This window comes from Camelus dromedarius, chromosome 11, assembly GCF_036321535.1.
Source record: "Camelus dromedarius isolate mCamDro1 chromosome 11, mCamDro1.pat, whole genome shotgun sequence".
Lineage (NCBI taxonomy): Eukaryota > Metazoa > Chordata > Mammalia > Artiodactyla > Camelidae > Camelus > Camelus dromedarius.
Window position 1 is genome coordinate 44,534,068 of NC_087446.1, and position 21,985 is coordinate 44,556,052.

Sequence of the window (21,985 nt, forward strand, 5' to 3'; positions counted from 1 at the left end):
GCCCCTCCAGTTTGAGGGCCAGTTCATTCCCCTGTGGAGAGACCAGGTTTCATAATTGGCTATTTCCCAGGCTGACTTACATGGCTTTCTAGGAGTCTGAACTTGACAGGTTGGAGGTAGGCTTTATTGGGGTGAGAAATTGAACTAGATTTAAAGGACAAGTCAATCTTAAAAAAATAGGACTAAGACATTTTACACAGAAAGACCAAGAGAGCGTTGTCTTGAGGCGAAGCTTTGTGAAATTAGCTTTCTTGATGGGTGTGGGTGTATGGGTGTGTGGTTTATGAATTGTTTTTTGTCTTTTCACAACTGCAGTATGAGTCAGCCCCATGTCCTTGACTTTCATCCTTTCTACTTGGATCTTCTCTAGTGAAAAAAAGTCAATGTATTCTTCCACGTTTGGAGTTCATAAACTTGAATTTATCTGAGGTTTGCTTGCACAGAAGCAGGTTGATTAGGCATTTATTGTATTATTGTGACTATTTTTAGGCGCTCAAAGTAGAGACTAGTAAAATAGCCATTCTCCAGTTTTCAGCTGCATGGGCCCAGTCATTTGAATTCCTCCCACCTTCGTGTTTCTTTTTTAGCTGGAAGTTTCTGAAGGAACTCCAGATGTTATGATTCCACCCATCAGCCCTTGATTGTGTGCGCGGCTCGTTTGTTGTGTATCAGGATCTAGACAAAGTCCACACGCTGTTTTTAGGTTTTGTGTGTTCCAAGGCTGTGCTTTGCCACCGGTTAATTGGAAAAACTGACCTTTTCCTAAATGACTCCGATTCTAGATTTAGCTGATTGCTTTAACTTGTTTATCTATATTGACCATTCCCTATGGATTGGTAGTTAGAGCTAGAGTCTTATTAGAAATTCACGTTTTCAGCAAGAATGCTTTCTTGTTGATGCTGCGGTGGACTTCCTGTGTCTTCACAGCATGACGCTGACGCCTGTGGTGTCTGGTTGCCCCACTTCAGAGATGCTAATGTTGATTGATGGCTCCTGTGGTTTCAACCGGAGCCAGTCCTCTGAACCTTTTGTGGCTAAAGTTTCCATTGATGATTATTGCTTAAAACTGTTCCCTCAGAAATTGCAAGCTTTGACTTCGTAACTCCTTCCTTTCGCCTTTATTAGCTGGAACTCCTTTGAGAATTCCCCTCGTCCTTTGGTTACCTTGAAATGCAATTTATTCAGGAAAGGCTGGGTGAATGATTTTGCTCCTTTACTTAGCAGCTTTTAGAGTAAAACCTCCTTCAACTGTGAGCAGGTGGAGTATCGTGCATAAATTATGCATTTGTGCTTCAAAACTTTCCGGCCATTCCTTTTGCTGAATTTGCCTGTGTTAGACCACGGAGTCTAGGCATTTGTTTAAAGAAGATGAGCTCATTGTTTCCTGCCTTGTAGTGATAAGAAACCCAGGCAAATTTAAGCTTTCCGTTAAAACACCACAATTAGTAGAACAAGGTTGTTTTCGTTTTTACTGTTAATCAAGTGAACAGATGCATGACTGACACTTCTGTCTTGGCTCCATCTTTACCCTTTGCATTTTTTTTTCTTTTTCAGGACAGTTTTCTTTGCCAATAGACAAGAGACAGCTGTATGAGTTTGACATCAAAGTTCCACTGTTGGTTCGAGGGCCTGGGGTAAAACCCAATCAGACGAGCAAGGTGGGTGCCTGAGAGGATGATGCAGTTAACAGGTAGCACTTGCTGAGAAAAGCAAGCTATACCTCCTGAGAGGAGGCTGGTTCAGTTTCTCCTTCTGCAAGAATGAAGGCTGATTGGCTTAAGATCTTGCAAGTGTATTTATAAGCCTTGCAAATAGTGATTCTTTCTTTACTCTTTTTTTTTTATTCTTTATTCTTTATTTTTTATTGAAGTATAGTTGATGTACAGTTATTATATAAGTTACAGGCATACAATATATTGATTCACAATTTTTAATTATAGTTACTTGAAAATACTGGCTATATTTCGTGTTGTACAGTACATCCTTGTAGCTTATTTTATAAGTAACAGTTCGTACCTTTTAATCCCCACCTTTATGTTGCTTCTCCCTCCTTCCTTCCTCCCCCCACTGGTATCCACTAGTTTGTTTTCTATATCTGGGAGTCTGTTTCTTTTCTGAGATAATCACTAACAGGTTTTATATTTTAGATTCCTCATACAGGTGATAACGTACAGTATTTGTCTTTGTCTGACTTATTTTACTTCTCATAATACCAATAAACTCCTGGCCACCCACCATTAACTGTATTTTCCCTCATATATGCATATTGGCATAAATATCTTTTGCTTGTCTTTTTAGAGTAGATTTTTACTTGGTCCTTGAGTGGTGGCTGTCCACCAGGATGTTCATCAGAACCACCTTCTGAAACTGAAAGGCTCGACATTCAGAAGGGTTCTGGTCGACTCAACTTGGACTGGAATAGGAGCCCTCCCTCTTCCTTTTTTTCTTAAGTTGACAAGTGATTCTGAGAGACAGCCTGGTTTGAGGCCCACAACCCTGTAGAGCAGCGCTCTTCAGGCTTTGCTGTGTGTGCACATCCCCGGGGACCTTGTTAAAAATTCAGATTCTGATTCTGCATTTCAACCTGCTCCCAGGTGTTACCAGGTGATGTCAGCTGTTGGTCTGACCTCCCTTTGAGTATGAGGCCACAGAAGGTGTGTCATCTGAGAATTTGGTTCCCATCTCTGTGGGTCTCTTCCTTATTAATACCTTTCTGCTTTACCGATTTTCTCTGCAGAGCTGTTATAAAGTACCACGTTCTTCTGTTGTCATTTCCATTTGGTCTCAGATTTGGTACCTAATACTGAGGCACTTTGTTCTTAGAGATTTTGAGTACCTTGATCCAAGACACTTTGGTCTGATGCTTGGGAGATAAGATTTGATAGGACTCTACCAGTTATGTTTTGTCTCTTCCCTGATACCAGTTTCAGTCCCAGCTCAGTGAGACAAAAGCAAGCAAGCAAATGGATCGTTTAAGCTAACATTGCAAAATGGGCCAGACTTTCTGGGTATACTCAGTACTTTAATTCACTTTGGGGGTTTAATGTTTACTTCGTTTAAATGTCTGCCATTTACCTATTTCTGTTCACAGTGCTCTTAATGGAATTCTGTTAAAATTCTTTCGGGAACTTAAAATGGCTTTCATAATTGCCTTTTGAGTTTTTTTTCTCTTAAGACCCACATTCCTCAAGCCAGTCACTTCCCACTACAAATTCAGTACCCTTTAAACAGGCCTCTCATTCCAAAGCAGGTAGGTGTGTTTGAAAGGTCATTAACTCTTAACATTTTCTTGATCTTGGTGCTGGGAGCCAGTTGAGAGCGCAGGAGCAGGGCTGCTGGGGCCACATCCAGCAAGTGCGGGGACCGCTGGGGACGGAGTGAAGTGTCAGCAGCTGCCCAGGGAACAAGCCCTTCCTTTTTTCCCCCTGCGTTAACAGTTCCATTTAAATGTTAAAATCGGAAACTTCACCTCCTCTAAGCCATCTAAGTGAACCTGGTTCCTAGGAAGCCACTTCAACAATATTAACTAACATTCATTGAATGCTTAGGCTGTGACAGGTGCTAATCCAAGTGTATCACCTGTATCAACTCATGTAATCTGCACAGCCTTACGAGATTTGAAGACGCTTATCCCCATTTTACAGATGGAGGAAACTGAGGTATAGAAGTACAATGGCCCAAGATAGTGTAGCTAAGAATATCAGAGCCCTGCCTTTGAACTCGGGCAGTCTGGCTGCCAGACACTTAACCAGAGTCCACACATGTAACCATTGCACTGTAGCTCAGACAACGGTATTCATCTGCCTGTGCAAGCACAGTACACCAGCAGCCTTGGAGACCAGCAGGAGCAGTCAGGGAGGCTCAGTTCTAAACTCCCTGTGTCAAGGAGAGCGGGATGGCTGAGCTACAGTTGTCAGCTCTGAGGCACTGGGGCAGAGACCTGGGTGTGGGGGGAGTCACGCAGAGACCAGTGGGCGGGCGTGCTTACTGTGAAGGCACGGGCAGGAGAGTGAGCGTGGCTTGTTCAAGGGACAGAAGGTGGCAGTCGTACTGAGCTGCTCTCACTTGCTACGTGAACCGTCTCTCTCCCCTCCCTGCCTGTGTACAGCTGGCCTCTCCTGTCTGCATGCCCACGTCATGCCCCTTTGCCCTGGCTAAGTTCATTGCCCTTCAGGGTTTCAGTTTAGGGCTCCCCTCTAGGACGTCGCTACAGGCCCCCACCCCCACGTGGACTGGGTGCCTTTCCCAGGTTCCCAGCTGGCCTCACACAAGCCATCTGAGTGTCTTGTTGACTCTAGGAGTCCCCAGATGAGCGGTATTATCCAAACTTAGAATATCCACACTGGTTGACTGGATTTTACCTGGTCAACCAGGTCGGAAAATTAACTGTGTTCTCAGAATCCATTTTTTTTTAAATACTTTGTTTTATTAGTTTTTTATTTTGTTTTAGGGGGAGGTAATTAAGTTTATTTATTCTTTATTTTAAAGGAGGTACTGGGTTTAATCCCAGTACCTCATGCATGCTAAGCACACACTCTACCATGAGCTATACTGCCCCCTTAGAATCCATGTTTTTGGACACTGCTGTGCTGACAGATGGCGTTGGCGAAGTATGAAGTGCCCAGCTACCATCTAACACAGTGTTGGGTGGGGGGTGGTCAGCACGTGCCAGCAGCACAGTTGTCTCCGTGCACTTGTTCTGTGGGGAGTGCCACATGACGTGAGTGGGCATAATGGGCTGAGCTGGCAGCGGCCTGACAGCCAAAACGGGGGACGTGTGACCAGTGGGTTCAGCTTTGTATTGGCTGTTGGGGAGAAGCAGGGGCAGGTGGTATGCGTGGGTGCCAGACATTGGCTGTTGAGGTTTTCTCCTCTGGCTAGAAATTAATCTAACTTTAGATTTGGTGGTAGAAGTTCTTCAAAGGGGTTTTAAGAAATGAAAAGGTAGTAGGAAAGGGGAAATGACATAGCATGATCTGGGGGAGGGAAATGGAACTGAACTGGGAGTCAGGAAGACCGCCTATTGGCTTTAAGACTGGTTTCCCCATGTGATTTGGGAGGATACTAAGTGCACATTCTCAGATGTAACTAGGCAATGCCCTGGTTTCCTCCTTGTTAGGGAAGCTGGGGGTGAGGGGCAGGTCCAGATGAAGCAGCCCAAGATGTGTGGAGTTCTCTGCTTTCACTGCTTTTCACTGAGTGGATTTGGGGTGCTCTCTGGTGTGCTTTGAAGCTTTTCTTTGAAAGCCCTACATGAATTGTTTAACATCAGGGCTTAAATGTCTGTCTGAAAACCTGGTGTATCCTCCTGGGAGCCCTTATTCTTCTGGGTAATTCTGCATCACTGTCCTTCCAGAGCTAAAAGGTAAGCAGGTTCAAGGCATGACATTCCTTGGTCTCATGCCCCAGAGTTCTCTAGGGCCTTTGATTTGATCAGAATGTCTGTATACTTACATTCCTAAGAGCATTCCCAAACTGTGAGGCTGTGATTTATGAAATAATTTACTTGGTCTTAGGGGAAGGTATAGCTCAGTGGTAGAGCGCGTGCTTAGCATGCACGAGGTACTGGGTTCAATCCCCAGTACCTCCATTAAAAAATAATAATAATAATAATAATTAAGTAATTTACTTGGTCTTGTCAAAGCCTTTTCTGGATCTTTAAGTGTATACTTAGGGGTAAAAGCAGTGCCATTTTCGGAACTTGAAACGCTAATATTCCTAGAAGTTGTTATGGTGATGGTTGGTCCCACAGTATCCATTCTAATTCTTGGCTGCATGAAAACCAGAGACAGGTATAATTCCCTCTTGAATTTTTCACTCATACTTGGTATCTAAGTATGCCAAGTCTCCCATCTCCTGACATTGTATGCTAATTTTGAGATGCTCCTTTTTTTTATTCAAACAAAACCCTAATAAGAAGAGAATTTGCCCATCATTTCTAGGGAAGATGTGATCACTGTAGATATCTGGGAAGAAAGAGTCCTGGGGTGATGTTTATGGTACTTGTGCCGAAGTTTAGTGACTCTTCCTTGTCCTGGATCTCACAGACCTTTCACCCCACAGAGCAAACTGCCACTAGAGGGAGCCTCCCACCCACAGCTGACAGCTCTGGAGGCAGTTCTGCTGAGACTGGCAATTCACCGTTCTCTCTCTCTGGGTTTTATTATTTTGGTGCCTTGGACATGTTAATAATACCCATGGGACTGGCTTCACTTCATTCATGTTCTGGACATCACTGGAGATCTGTCAGCCACACTTTGGGGTTTCTTGTGGCCTTTATCTGATACTGGAGGTGGTATCTCTGCCCATCTCTCCTTTCCTGCCATGATCTCTTCCGTCATACTCACTCCTGTTGACTGTATTCCAAGCTTCTCAGTCTGCCTGGGGGACTTGAACTAGGAAAATACCCCTGACAGAAGGTCTTGTGTATCCCTAGAGGCAGAGAGAGAGAGAGAGAGAGAGAGAGTGAGTGAGTGAGTGTGTGTGTGTGTGTGTGTGTGTGTGTGTGTGTGTGTGTGTGTGTGTTTATCCTCAGTGACATACGGGTTGCTCTTCCTGTGAGTTGCCTGCTACGGAAGAGTACTGATGAACAGTGCTCTGAAGGTGTTTTCTTGTCTTTCTTGTCTGTACTTTTGGTTTTGTTTTGAAATTAACAATAGCAGGGTTAGTAGTTTTTGTTTTTAATCCCGGTTTGGCTTCTTCTGAGATGATCTGAGTTTTCCCAACACTTTTGAAGACTTGTTTCTTTTCAGTAAATGACAGCTTTTCCCATTACAAGCTGCTGACTTGCTTTTGGTTACTTCTCTTCCATTTGCTCATCTGTAAGACGGGGGAAATACCGCCGCCTCGGATTGTGGGGAGGGGGATTAAGCGAGGATAAGAGTTAAGCACTGGCCCAGAATAGGTGCTGGGAGACTCGTTTCCCTTCATTTCCCTAGTGGATTGTCTCTGTCACTCCAAGGCTTTTTCTAGCCTTATGACTAGACCTTCTAGACCTATGCCCTCTGCTGCAAAAGTTTGTGTGATCATTGAGCCAAAACATACACAGGATAGTCCAGATTGAGATGTTATAAGTATAAAGTACTAGATCTCAAACACTTGGTTCAAAAATTTTTAAAATAAAATCTCATCCTTTTTTTTTGTATTGCTTATGTGTTGAAATATTTTTGATATATTGGGTTAAATAAAACATTTGCAATGAATTTCACCTGTTTTTTTCCTCCATTCTCATGTGGTCACTAGACAATATTAAATTACATATGACTCCCATTCTATCCCCATTAGACCATGCTGGTTTACACACTGTATGCAGAAGGAAAAGTCCAGTAGACCAAGGAGATAAGGCGAGGTATAAACACAGGACAGTGTCTTCAGTTTCTAGAATGTTTGTTTAAAACATCTAAGTTTTGTGCTCTTTAAGGGAGCTTATGATTCATTGTTGGAGCAAGTTTTCTGAAGTCTTCAAAGCCTACTGCAAACATTTTTTAGCAGTGTTGCCACTTTGAGAAATTGTAAAAAGAACAGATATCCTCATTGGTGACAAGGATTCAACCTTTGAGCCTTTCAAAAATGTCAGGAGTCAATTTGAAGTCAAATTTTGATTGAACTGATAAAAATAATCAAGTTGGAAAATATTTTGTATAAAATAGCCCAACATTTTTCTCATCATTCATGACAGACTCAAGACAGTCCTAAAGGAATTTTGAAAAATGTTTCAATCAATAACAGTATGGGTGAAATAAACGTAACTTCCTGGGGACATGTATTATAAGCTTTATAAGGCTTTGTTTTGTATTTAAAATTGTTATAGTTGTACTTGAATATATGCAATAATAAATCTGGGCTGTGCAAAAGGTAACTGTGCTTTTTGCCTCATGGGTGAGTTGAGGGGAAGAGAGCTCCAGTAGAAACAGAAAAGGGAAATGGGACAACTGTGTTCTAGATCGACTGATTGTCTCTTCCTCTCTCTCCTAGATGCTCGTTGCCAACATTGACTTGGGTCCTACTATTTTGGACATCGCTGGCTATAGCCTGAATAAAACACAGATGGATGGGATGTCTTTATTGCCCATTTTGGTGAGTATAAAGCCCTCAAGCAGGCCTGAGCCAAGACTGAAATAAATTCAGGTTGTATAAATGTAGGCTTAAATCTTAAAAAACTACTAAATTTGGGGAACAGAAAATAGAACTTTTCTCTAATCTGTAGTGGGAAGGAATTTCCTAAAAAAAGAAGAAAAAAAAAAAAAAAAAAAGACCAGACACATAAAAGCAGAGTTCTATATCCTCTCTTTTTCCCTTCTTCCCCCCAAAAGCTCCATCATAAACAAAATTAAGACTAGTGACCAGTTGGGAAAATATTTGCAGCATGTATCAAAAAGGGTAATTAGTCCGGATAGATGAGTTCTTAGCACAGATTAATATCCTGGTATAAAAAGGGGCAAAAGAAGTGGCTGCTCAACTCCCAGAGGAATTAGAAACGGCCAACGTCGATGCAGAAAGATTGCTTCAGTGCTGATCAAAGAAAGGCCTAGGTGGCTGCCTCCTGCCTTCTGAGGCAGCCCGCGCTCTGTCTACGGAGTGTGTATCTCCCTGAATAAATCTACTTTCACTCTTTAAAAAAAAAAAAAAAAGGCTTAACTGAAGGAGGCCTTTATTGCCTGTACAACAGGGGAGATTAAAAAGATTAATACTGAGTATTTACAGAAGTCTGAGAAAATGAAAGCCTCTCAGCCAGTTCATTGAATTGTAATCAGTATAAGCTGTCAGTAGGCTAACTTCAGACTGTGAAGACTCATCACTTCAGAATACACACGTCAAGCAGTTCCATCTGAGAATTTGTTTTAAGAGAACAAAATTCATTCAGGAAATACTTGAGTACCTACTGGGCCTGGCACTGCACACAGCTAAGTGTAAAAACTGTACGTGATGTATTAATACAAGAAAACTGAAAACCTAAATACCCAGTAGGGAACTGGTTAGACTGTGGCACAATTAAACAGTAGACGATTGAACCAACACTAACGTAGATCTGTGTGCATGGACTTGGGAAGATGCTTACCCACATACTGTAGGGAGAGAAGGAGGTTTCAAAACAGCGTCTCTTCCCTGTTAAAAATGCATGTAAACATGTTAAAGCATAGAGAAGTTTGCAAGGATCAATGCTAGAATGTTCTAGCCATTTATTACTCATTATAGGTAACTCTTCCTCTTTGATTTGTCTGAATCTGTCACAGTTTGTTATTAGGTGATATGATTCATACAAGAGAATATGTGTAACTCACAAAAGTTATGGAACGCAAGAAATCCCCATGAGCCTGTCATTCCATGTAAGAACTGAAATATTCCCCATCCTGGTGCATTTTCCTATATGCTCCCTTCCCATCCCATCCCATCCCTGCCCCGCCCCGTAGGAGTGATCACTTTTCTGAATTTCCTAGTTGTTGTTCTCTGGCTTTTATTTTTTAGTAATTATCATGTACATATCCCTAAACAACATACCTGTCTTGGGGTGGGGAGATCCTGTCTTGTTTTGAACTCTGAAAATGACATCTTACTGGTTGTAATCAGGACTTTTTTCAACTCAGCATTATTTCCAAATTGATCCAGTTTGTTCACAGATACCGAATATTCCATTGTAAGAATGAGCGCATCACTCCTTAATTATCTGTTCTCTTATCAGTCAGTGGACATTTGTGGTGTTCTGGCTTGTCTTAGGAACAGTGCTGCTGTAGCATTCCTATTCATGTTTCCCAGTGGGCATGTGTGCACGCACCAAGGTTACAGCAACCTTGCATATTCATTCCTACAGATGGTACCACATTACTGTACCAAACTGTCATCAGTTTCCATTCCCACTAGCGATGTATGAGAATTCCCTTTGCTCTATGTGAAACTGTCAGACAACTTAATTTTTGTTAATCTAGCAGGTGAAAAAGACCAAAATTATATTTGGTCCTACTGTGCGTTTCTTTATTAATGAGATGAATCATTTTCCAACAGCTTAATTCACTTACTGTACAATTCACTAATTTAAAGTTTAGAGATCACTAGTTGTTGATATATTCAGGGTTGTACAACCAACTACACCATAATCTAATTTCAGAACATTTTCATCACCCCAAAAAGAAACCCCCAAATACATTAGCAGTCACTCCCCAAGTACTCCCCCTCCCAGCGCCAGGCAGGCACTAATCTACTTTCCATCTCTGTAGATGTGTCTATTGTGGACATCCTCTATAAGTAGAATCATACAGTATGTGGCCTGTTGTGACGCTGAAAACACTGAGCATGTTTTCAAGGGTCATCCCCACTGTAACATGTATCAGTACTTCATTCCTTTTTATTACTGAGTAATATTCCAGTATATGGATATGTCACATTTATTTATCCATTCATCAGTTGATAGACATTTGAGTTGTTTCCCCTTTTTGACTATTATGAATAATGCTACTGTGAACATTTGTGTATAAATTTTTGTCTTCCATTCTCTTGAGTATATACCTAGGACTAGAATTGCTGGGTCATGTGAAGATTGCATGTTTAACCTTTTAAGGAACTGCCCGTCTGTTTCTAAAGTGACCACACCATGTTACGTATTCCCACCATCAGTGCAAGAGAAGGTTCCAGCTTCTGCACATCCTTGCCAACACTTGTTATCTGTCTTCTTATTGTATCTTAGTAGGTGTGACTGGTACTCATTGTGGTTTTGATTTGCTTTTTCTGTAATGACTAACCATGCTGAACATCTTGTCATGTGTTTCTTGGACATCTGTATATCTTCTTGGGAGAAATGTCTGTTCAGATCCTTTGCCTTTTTTTTTTTAAGTTTTAATTATTATAAGTATGATTTCTTGAAATATCTTCTTTTAGGGGGAGTAAATTAGGTTTACTTATTTTAGTGGAGCTACTGGGGATTGAACCCACAACCTTGTGTGCTAAGCACGCACTCTACCACTGTGCTATACCCGCCTCCTGCACATTTTTAAAAATTGAGTTTTTGATCAGCGAATCATCTTTCACTTACACCTTTTGTGTTTCTTTCCTTGTGAAGTGCCTCTTTTTGCCCATCATCTTCCTGCTTATGACTTGTCTTTTCCCTACATTGAGATGTGAGAACACAGGAACTGAATGTATAAATAGGTTAGCGTTCTTTGTATCTTATTTATAAAAATGCTTCTGAATCCTGAGATCAGAAAACAATTCTCCCAAACATTCTTCTAAAAGTTTTATAGTTCTGCCTCTTACATTCAAGTGCTTGATGTGTCTAGAATTGGTTTTCTTGCATGGTAGGAGTCAGGAATCCAATTTTTCTTTTTTTTTTTTCCCCTGTATAAATACTTAATTGTCTTTTTTGATCCACAGATCTATCTTGTTATAAAACTGCATAATTCTTTGCAGGGGCACACCTCTCTCATTGTTCTTACAGACATCCTGCCACTTCTCTTTTGTATAAACTTCATTTTTCTTTTCTTTCTTTTTTTTTAACTGGAAGTACTGGGAATTGAACCCAAGACCTCATACCCACTAAGCATGCTCTTTACCACTGAGCTATTTCCCTCCCACCATGTAGAGTTTTAAAACAGCTTTTCAGATTGCCTAAAAATTCATCTTGGGCTTTTGGCTAGAACTACACTGATATCTACAGATCCAATAGAGGGAAATTTACATCATTTAACTCTCTCCATATATATCTTACACTGTGTGCCTTAATTACTTCTAATTAGGGGAAAAAACTTCACTGTAGGGGTAGAATCACTGTGCTATTTATAGTTAATTTTTCTGCACGGTTTTGTAAATGACACTTAGGAGTTGGCTCTTTTCCTTAGTCCTGTTTTGTTTTGGAGGTTGGTCTAGTGAAACTTCTGATGTATCAGGGTTGCTGAGCATTTCCTGACTGTCTTGCCTCTAGTCTGCCCTGATACAGTGGCCGCTAGCCACGTGTGGCTATTTAAATGAACCAGAACAAAGTGAAAAATTCAGATCCTCAGTAGCACTAGCCACGTAGCAAGTACTCCAAAGCCATTGTGTTGAACGGCGCAGTTAGAGAACAGTTCAGTCAGAAAGTGCTGTTGAATAGCGCTGCTGTAGAGCAGGGGGCGGCAAACCCCTGTGGCCAGTCTAGCCCAGGCTCAGTGTTTGTACATCATTGTGTCACAGCACAGCCATGCTCATCCCTGTATGTCTGGGCCTGCGTTCCTGCTACAACAGCGGGCGGAACTGAGTAAGCTACAACAGAGACTGCAGTCGCAGACCCTAAACACTGTCTGGCCTTTGGCAGAAAAAATGCAATGATCCCTTCCAACCGTTAGTCTCAAACTTGGCTGCACATTCGTATCACCTGGGAAACTAAAATACAGCCCCAGGGAGTCTGATTAATTGGCATGCGAGGTGACCTGGCCCCCTGGGATTTTCAGAGCACCCCCAGTGATTTTAATATGGTGATTTTAATATGCAGCCACGTTGGAGACCGCTGCCCTAGACTTCCCAGATGCTCGTCTCCTCTGCGTACTTTGACATTCAAGTGTGGGGTTTTGAGGTTGACTCAAGTCTGACAGATAAGCTCTTGCCCTGACTCCCTGCTTCCAGGGCTCGGAGTTGGCAGAGTGGGAACATAGACGGGAGTTGGTGGCTTCGGAGGTCTCCCAGGACTTAGGGTTTCTGAGACCTTCATCTGCTCAGGATTGTTTGGGTTTCATCATAGAGCAGTGGTTCAGAAATAACATTCCTCTCTGACTCTCCTTTATCAGGCAGCTGTGTCATTCCACGGTCTTGTGCAGGTGATCACCCGTTCCCCCGCTGTGGGCCCCAAGTTAAGCAGGCCCACTCCAGTTCCGGAGCAGTGGTTCTCAAACTAGCGTCCCTTAGCAGTGACTTGGGGGGTTCGTTAAAATGCGGATCGCTCCCCACCAGCAGTGGGGGTTGTTATAACAAGTTCCCCCGCTGATGCTGCTGGGGAGGGGCCCCGCTTTGAGCACTGCTGTTTTAGAGCAGTGCTTCTCAAATTTTACTGTGCATGTGAGTCACTAGAGGGTCTTATTAAAATGCAGACTGTGGCCCATGAAGGCTGAAGTAGGGCCTGAGATTGTGCATTTCTGACAAGCCCCCAGGTGTTGCTGGTAGACCACAAACCAGACTTCGGGTGTAGACCATTTTTAGAGCTCCTCCCACCTGGCCTCCCTACCTCCATGTCTTCACCCCATCTCTAGATTCTGCTGCTGGGCTGATTTTTCAAAAGCACAGCCTTAATTACATTACTTCCCTGCTCAAAAACCTCCCATTGCTTCCTGTCACCTGCTGTTCTTTATAGAACCAGCGGGCAGCCTGCTGTCAGGGCCTTTTCCTGCCTCTCCACCCTGCCTTGGCACTGCCACTTGGTCTGAAAGCTGGAGATGGGGAACCCATACCACCAGGCATTCTACTTCCATCCTGTGCTCGTGTTGTTCTTTTGATACCAAACGACCTTTTACTCCCAGGTCCTTCCCCTTTTCACTATTTGTGTGCCTGTCTTAAACTTGCCCATTTCAAATGCTGCCAGTTCCCTTCTCCTGCTCCACTAATGTGCAGTGAAAATTAAAAGTGTTCATATTTGTGTGATATCTTCATTCTGATCATCAAGAAGTACTTTGAACCTGCTACAGTCCCGAGCACACCAGTCCTGTTTAACTTCTCAGTAGGAGCTTAGAACAGCTCTTACAGAGTTTATCAACTACCGTTTATTCTGATCTGAACTTGGAGCACCTTGCACTGTGACTTTGAGTCTCACTTCGCTGCTTGGTTGCTCTCCATTCCTGACCTGCTTTATGGAAGGAGTCTTGGGAAGTAACTGTCAAATGCTCAAAGCGTTTGAGCTCACTTGTGAGGGGGTCTATAGAAACCAAACACGACCCTCGGTAGCCATCATGTGCCTCCCTTTTAGTCATTCCCTGTAGTTACTGAACGAACAGTCCAATTTTGTTTTGACTCCCGATTCCCCTTTAGCAGTAGAATGAATAACTTTGTGATCCTGATCCTTACCAGTCTGCACCTCACAGAAACCACTTTCGCTCTTCTTCCTAGACAGGAGCCAGTAACCTGACTTGGCGATCAGACGTCCTGGTGGAATATCAAGGAGAAGGCCGTAACGTCACGGACCCAACGTGTCCTTCCCTGAGTCCTGGAGTGTCTGTGAGTAACACCGGAGTGGGCTTACCAGCCTCCTCACTGACAGCACAGCAGGGCTTAGATGTGCCAGGTGCTGAAACCCTTAATCTGAATCCTGTTCCTGTCACTTGACTTTGTCACTTGATTATAGGAGATTAGGAGATGGACAGAGGTAAACTCGATAATCCTGAAAATGATACTGCCAGCCTGTTGTTAGAATGTGCACTTCAAAATCTTCCAGTCTTCGTAACAGGGGCACATATCTGCCCATCTCCTAACCTTGTCAGTACCCCTTTCTGTTTTCCTACCCGTCTTAGCCGTGGTACCATTTTTTAATGGGGATGTTATCAGTGGCCTCCAGCAGAGACGGGGCCCCAGCCTGTAATTGTGCCACCGCTTGTGTCTTTCACTGGTGGCAGCCAGGCTGGTCCTAGAGGTGGTAATAGTGACATTAGCCTCTCTTTAGAGAATGGGAAATAGGAGTCAGCTTCAGAGAGAACCCTAACACCAAAGTGTTCCAACGTAGTAAAGACATGATGAAATATGTTGTCCTGTTTGCTGATAAGAACACTCGTAAGTAATTGGAAATGATTCCACAAAGCTCATTTTAGCCTCTTTTCTCCCATCCTTTAGGATGACAGATCCTAGTATAACTTAGTCGTGATTCATCTGAGTATTGATTTCTTCTCTTTACCACCACACACGTTTTAGAGGTGCTCATCACAACCAGCTCTGGTCAGGAGATGAGAAGGCAGGGATGGCAACAGTCTACAAACAGAGCCACCACACCCCGTGTTCCTTCATTGAATTAGCCATCAGCAGGGGACAGAGCCTCACATCTAACTTCAGTTACTTCTGTGTGGAAGGTTTCCTCACTTCTGTCCAGTCGTATATCTGTCTGGAGCCAACCTGGTTGCCCCTGTAAGCAAGTTGTTTGTTCCTATAGAATAACGATCTTCGTTTAACTTTTTTAATGTCCCTCCAGCAATGTTTCCCAGACTGCGTATGCGAAGATGCATACAACAATACGTATGCCTGCGTGAGGACCATGTCAGAACTGTGGAATCTGCAGTATTGTGAGTTCGATGACCAGGAGGTAAGAGGGCCTGCTGCCTCCTCCACCCTTGTGTCTGGGGCCAGGGCTGTGGTGGCTGGAGAGCAATTCCCAGGATGCTCCCCGGGAAGATGTGTTTCCTACCGGTACTTCCACTTGGGTTCCCCTCAGTTAAGGAACCGGAATTCCACGAGGCCAGACTTCTCCGACCTTTCTCACGGTGGTTTCCATCACTCCCAGCACTGCCCACACACACTTTAAGTGCACACAGTTGACTTTTTCGGAATGCTGCACGCCTGGTCTGTTTGCTTCCCTGATAGTTTGGGGTGAGGGTAAGACATCTCAATTTCTGTGGAGAGGAACGGAGTTGGGGCCTTTCCTAGAAAGCTTACTGGCCACCAGCTTGTTCAGACCTTCTGCCCCTACCACCGCAGAGTCCAGTGCTGGTACAGTACATGAGCAGTGGAGGGTCAGAGGTGGCAGCCTTGGAGGAAGGTGGCTTTTAGCCAGCCCAGATCAGTGTGGATCATCTGCAGGATTACAGGGACCCTGGCCCTCCTGATTTCCTACTGTTTATCAGTGAGCGCCTGCCCACCCCATCTGGCAACCCACATTTTGCCACGTGGAGCCAGTGCTCATAGTGTTTCTCAGAAATTGATTTGCTCACTATTTGTAGCTCGTATGCACTTGGGACAACAAAGGAGAGCTTCCCTCAGACTCGGGTCCTTCCCCTTTGTTACTGATAGTCTGAGGGAAGCCACTTAGAGCCCTGACAGCCAGAATTTACCTACATCTTCTTAGCCTATCCTTAACTCCGGCTTGGAGAACAAGGTACAGACTGGGGGGAGCACAGTGATATTAGCCATGTCTAATGTTAGAAATACTGTATTCTTCCTCAGTTGGAGTTGTACCTCCAAAACCGGTTTTTAAAATAGGAGAACTCAACATTTTTATAACACAGGTTAGAGTACTTTCATATCTATTCTCAGTTGAGGTAAAAATAAGACTTCAAATGTCAGCTGTCACCCAGTAGTAACCTTATTACTAAGTCTAGTTTCTGAGCCCTTGTCATGAGACAGTCCTGCCTTCCGTTAATTACGGAAGGTCATGTGAGTTTCTTCCCTTCTCCCCTCCTGACTCTGCCTGAAGGCACAGGGACGCTGGGTCCCCTTTCCAGCATGGGCCATAGACCTGAAGCAATTTAACCCCCAGAACAGATGCTCCATTGTCTGCTGTATACCCTTGGGCTCCTTGAGAGTCTTGAGACCGGATGATATTCTCGTGGCCCTAGGTTTTATCTGCTTCCTCCCTTCCCATTTAGCAATAACTCACAGGAGGAGTATTTCTTCAGGCGTAACCCTTGCTCCCCTCCCTCCTCTCATCTCCTGTAGGTGTTCGTAGAAGTCTACAACCTGACTGCAGACCCACACCAAATCAACAACATTGCCAAGAGTATAGACCCCGAGCTTTTGGGAAAGATGAACTATCGGCTGATGATGTTACAGTCCTGTTCTGGGCCGACCTGCCGCACTCCAGGGGTTTTTGACCCTGGGTAAGTGTCTTCTTCAGTGACTGCCCAGCTTTCTCCAGCATTCCAGCTGTTCTTGAAGGCCAAGGCTACCTCTTAGGTCTTCCTCGCTCTGAGCTGAGCTCTGTTCTAGTCATTTCTCCTGGTTCTGCTTCTCAAGGGGGTACTGTGTCTTAGTGCTGCAGCCTGTTGTGCTGGGAAAGTGTGAGCTGCTGGAAACTCCTGCTCTCCCCCGCCAGCTGGTGCCTTAGCTGGAGGGCAGCCCTGCTCCCCACCACGTGGGGCTCCTCCTTCCCCCTTTCCTGTGGTGCCATTCGATTCACTGGTGACACCTGGGGCTTCTTTAGAGTAAGCTGACCAAGAGTTACTCTGCTTCCTAGCACTTCTGAGAGCATATGCCTTCATTTCTCAGAAACCCCAGTTATAGAAATGTGAGTACTTGCCAGTAAATCTAATAAGTACACAAATGAAATAGAAATAGATGAAGGTAGGAAAGATGTTTAACTATCACCTACCAAGTCAGCCTTTTTCCTCCCACTCTCCTTCCTCTTACAACAGTAACTTTTCCCCAGTAACATGGGTCTCAGCACCCCACGTGCTTGAGCAGCCTATGGCAAGAAGCCTATCATTTTTTGCTTTAAGATGATAAAAGGCAAACTTTCATTGAGAAAGGATTATTTCAGTTCTTACACTGATTGTAGGAGAGGAAGAACGATGTCCTAAGCTGATGGAAAGTAGTAAGTTGATTATGTAGCCACCTTTGTGTGAGGTGGTGTATCTTCAGTCCAAATGAGAGAAGAGTATATGGTGAACGAGTAGAGACACTGGGTTGTAGGCTATGTATTAAAGAAAGGGAGCACTGTTGCTTTCACCTAGTATATACAGAGCCAAAAAGACACGGAGGCCAGCAACTTAAATGTTGTCTTTGTATTGTTACTTAGCTTATCATAATTTTATTTATCACTTAAGCTAACTTTTACATGGGATGATCCTGATAATGCATAATTAGTCATTGATCAAGCATCCTAACCACCCAGCTTTGATCTTTCCCTCCAAGTTAGTGAAATGGACCCTCCCTTGGTGCCAGTTCCTTGAACTAGGAAGTTCGTTCTGTAAGGTAAACCTCAAGACTTCTAGTCGGCACGTGCTGATTTTGCAGCAGCCGCTTTGCTCAGAATGTTTTACGAAACCAAAAAAGATGTCTAAAGCAGGTCTCTGGCTGCCTCTCGGAACTTAAAGCCAACCTCTAACTAAGTCTTGCATGGAAGGTCATGAGACCTGGACATCGTGGACGGTGATGTTGGGCCAGAGCAGGGCAGATGCCGTGGCCCCCTTCAGTGTTAGGAGGACTCCACCTTAGAGTTCCCATGCGGCCCTTAGAGCCCAAACAGGTACATTTCCAGTGAGGAAATAGAGCTTGGCATTGGAATGGAACTGACACAGAAGCTCTGACTTCTGGGCAAGCTTTGTTTTTTAAACTATAGCTAGGTTGCTCACATTCTGGAAGCTTGTCATTAAGATTCTAGAGGCTGGCTTTACTCGTTAGCCTGAGCTGTTTAAACTCTACCTTAGTTTCTTTTAAATGCCTTAACCATAGCTTATTCTTTCCTACCAAACATTCAGGCCTATAGACCCTTCTAGGATGGGGGCCCACTCCCGCCACTACCCTTCAGGACGCAACACACACGTTCCCTTCCGTGTTGCCTGGGGCTGCTCTTGCACTTGAGCAGCAAAGTTGAGTAGTTGGCACAGAGACTGTGGCCCACAAACCCTAAAATACTTATCATCGGGCCCCTTTAAAAAAAAGTTGGCCGAACCCTGCTCTAAAATAATGCCCAGAGTTAGTCTGTCCTACAGGATAGCAGGTAAAACTAAAAGACAGTGTTATTTCCAGACTGCAGACGTGAAAGCTGCAGCCAGTGTGTGTTCTTTATGTCTGCCAGGTCTCACCTCCAGCCACCCTCTGGCATTGACTCGAACTTCCTTTCAAGCGGTAAAGTGATTTCATGTGCCAGACGCTTTACGTGAATTGCCCCTCTGTTTCAGTGGTGGCCAGAGGTCGGTGACTCCCCTCAATTCATGAGCCAGGTTCAGGCTCCTATTGGAGATGCACTCACCTCCCAGGCTGTGTGTCCAGATGTGAAAGATGGCAGGGCTCCCAGCAAAGTCTAGGCCGCTCCATACTCTAGGGATCGCTCCCCCCACCAAAATGTTCAAACATTGCCTCCTCGCAACGCCTCTGTTTGTTCTCCTCTCACTTTTACTGTTACTTTGTGCTCGCTGCCTTGTGACGGAAATGCTCTTACTTACTACGTACTGTGCTTTGTACTAGATTCCCTTCTGGTGATTTAATTGTTCCTGCTGCATCCCTTCCTGCCATCCTTTCCAGTGTATATTCTGACTGAATACTCAAGGGCTAACGAGAGTTAATGCGATACCTTTTTTTTGCCACTGTCCCCAGATACAGGTTTGACCCTCGTCTCATGTTCAACCACCATGGCAGTGTCAGGACTCGAAGGTTTTCAAAACATCTTCTGTAGCACCTCGGCGGTTGGATCCCCGCACGCCTCTTTCTGATGAAGTGATTGTAGTAGGTGTCTTTAGCTAGTCCTCAAGACCACACCTGGAAGGGTTCCTGGGCTGGCTTCAAGTCCTGTTCAAAAAAGCAACCCAATCAGCTGACGTCCTTGTGCAATGTGTTAAACTGTGAACTCTGCCCGTGTGTCAGGAGTGGCTGTCCCTGGTCCCTTCATTCAGCTGATGACAATACTCCCGGGGTCTTTGTTCTCACCAAACCCTTTCTGTCCTGGGGCCACAGTTCCTGATTATATTCCCCATGTGGTCAAAGTCTGAATCTGTAAACCCATTCAGATACATAGCAATGCTTGGGGTGGGGGTGGGGGGATGTTTTTGGTAAACAGCTTGACCTGAATTCAAAGGACTTGCATCACATTCCAGATTGAGCACTTCACTATCAAAAATACTGATATCACATGGCTTGAAGACTAACCACCAGAGCAGAACTGTCTAAGTACCATCATTTTGAGTAGAAATACACTGTTCATAATATCCATCACAATGTGATAAGGTCAGAAATTCAAAACACATCAACCAAGCTCTGTTCATTTTTTTAGGAATTCTGGGCTGGTGCTGCAATGAAGCAGGACAGTGGGAAGCTTTTGGTAAAGGCTGATTCCAGGTAGTTATTGAAAGTGATGGACCTCTGCTTTGCGGTGGCTGCTAACCACGTGGAGTGTCCGTTAGCGCCAGGGGTAGCTAGGGAGTGTCTCTCCTGGACTAAAGTGGGTGAAGTACTTCAGCAGAGAACTTCAAGGGTTGGTGAAGGTTGTTTTCTGAGGGCCTTCTGTAGGTAGGGCTCTCGGGGTGACAGGTGGAAGGGCTGTAAACTGGGCTAGACGAAGTGCCTGCCCAGCAGGGACCCTGGGTTTCAGTCCCACGGGTGAAGCTGGCAGACTTTCCATTTTGCAAACGTTCTTTTCACTTGTTAAAAGGTAAAAATTTTTTAGGGTTGATGCAAAGTACCAACTGCTTACCTTCTTCCCTTTAAGATAACTTCTTCCTGAGTTTCTTGTGTGACTGGGGCCTCATTCACTACTCCTCTGTGAAAACCAGATCTTCTTGAGGTTTCCTGCATAGAACTGCATTTTTGTTTCTGGGCTCAAAGACCAAGGCCGTTTCCACTGTTTTTCTTCACAAGAACGCTAACCGTAGGGGAGGAGGAAGAACTGCGCTTTATAACCTGTTCAACTCAGGCAATAGCGATTTTAGCTTTATTTAAGGTCCCAGGTTGAGCTTTAAGCACTTTGTAAGACATGGCCATAGGTCACTTTTCTTCAGAATTCCAAATTGCCACATTGGGTTAATAGCCATTGGGTTTATTCCTTTACCTCACAGTCCCAGTAACTGTGGTGGTATTTAGAGGTCAAATGGGCAAGTGAAATGAATACCTCTGCTGTGAACGTTTTAGGAAAAGACATTCTAACAATTTTGTAACTAAAAGCAAACTGCAGTGTTGAATATGGGGATCGGCATTATTTCTACACTTTGATTCTTAACAGTAATCAGTCAGCTTCCACATTAATGAAAGTTGACCATAGTTGTTCCTGAATAAAAAGAAAACTCTTACCAGGTCTTGTACTGTGATGTCATATTGTTGTTTTATGCCAGTTCCTGAAAACAGATGGAGTCGAGTCATAAAAGTGACACAGGTGAGCTGCCAGCAGATTCCACTCACACTGCTTACCTGCAGCTGGCTTCTGTTTGGGTGCGGGATGCAGTGAAGCCCTCTTTTTGTACCTCTAATTTTTGAATGATCCCTAATTTGACTTTTTCTCTTGGACTGATTTCATTCTGGATCTAGGCTAAACTCATCTTTCATAAAGAGGCCTCGGTTTATAGACTAGCAGCCCACAAGATGCACTGAATTTCTCAGGATGGTGTGTACAAGTCCCCACTGCTGCAGGAGGCATGCCTTGCTTTTCTCCTGTGTACTGATGAGCATTTTGGTTATTCTCCCTTTTGAGACAGGGTCCCTATCTGTTGGTGCCCTTCAGAATAGATAGAAAACTGTAACCATTAGGAATGAACAGAGGCCTTGGGGATGAATAGAGATTTTTGCCTTATTAAGATTTCCTGTCAAAAGCTCTCTCAAATAGTTACATTTCCTACAATTACAAAGTAGGGAATGCCTTTGAGCATCTTTGAATTTGACCAATGGTGCTGTTGCAAAATACATTTTAATTGACTATACTAGGGTTTTTGTACAAAATAGTCATGATAGCCAGGGAAGATTATACCTTAATCTGTGAGAACTGTTCGTAAGTTTAAGTGTGTAAGGAATAGTTTTAACGAAAGAAGATATATTGTCCTAGGATCCTTACTAAGAGCAAGCAGAGGGTATTTAAACTGATCTACCAGTGGAACTAGGTGGGAATATCTGGATCTTTAGTTTCATCACCACTTAGGTCCCACTGAGTGTTGTGAATTCCTGTGGTCGCATCATCTGTTCCGAGAAGCGATTCTGCCCTGGCTCTGTGTCATCTCACTCATTGACTTAGAAAGTGCCCTTCAAAGGACCCTGTTCACTGCTGCACTTTTCAATGAATTAAAATTTATTTCTGTTCTCGTGGGAATGTGTCCTTTGTTTTAGTCCACAAGTAGTAAAATTCTGACAAGATGCTTTTTGGTTTTCCCCTTTATACTGTTTAATGTTTTAATCACTCACTAGCACTGCAGATCTCGGG

The 21,985-nt window shown here is 43.9% G+C and overlaps 1 protein-coding gene across 1 annotated transcript in view; it reads left to right on the plus strand.

Annotated features, from left to right (window-relative positions):
- Window positions 1–21,870, plus strand: part of GNS (glucosamine (N-acetyl)-6-sulfatase) — a 43,614-nt gene extending 21,744 nt beyond the window's left edge. Inside the window, exons 9-14 of the mRNA XM_031462778.2 lie at window positions 1,555–1,658; window positions 7,975–8,076; window positions 14,056–14,163; window positions 15,125–15,235; window positions 16,585–16,745; window positions 19,183–21,870. Of these exons, the coding sequence (XP_031318638.1) occupies window positions 1,555–1,658; window positions 7,975–8,076; window positions 14,056–14,163; window positions 15,125–15,235; window positions 16,585–16,745; window positions 19,183–19,261 (665 nt within the window). The 3' untranslated portion in view covers window positions 19,262–21,870. The remainder of the gene's footprint in view (window positions 1–1,554; window positions 1,659–7,974; window positions 8,077–14,055; window positions 14,164–15,124; window positions 15,236–16,584; window positions 16,746–19,182) is intronic.
- Window positions 21,871–21,985: the final 115 nt, after the last annotated feature.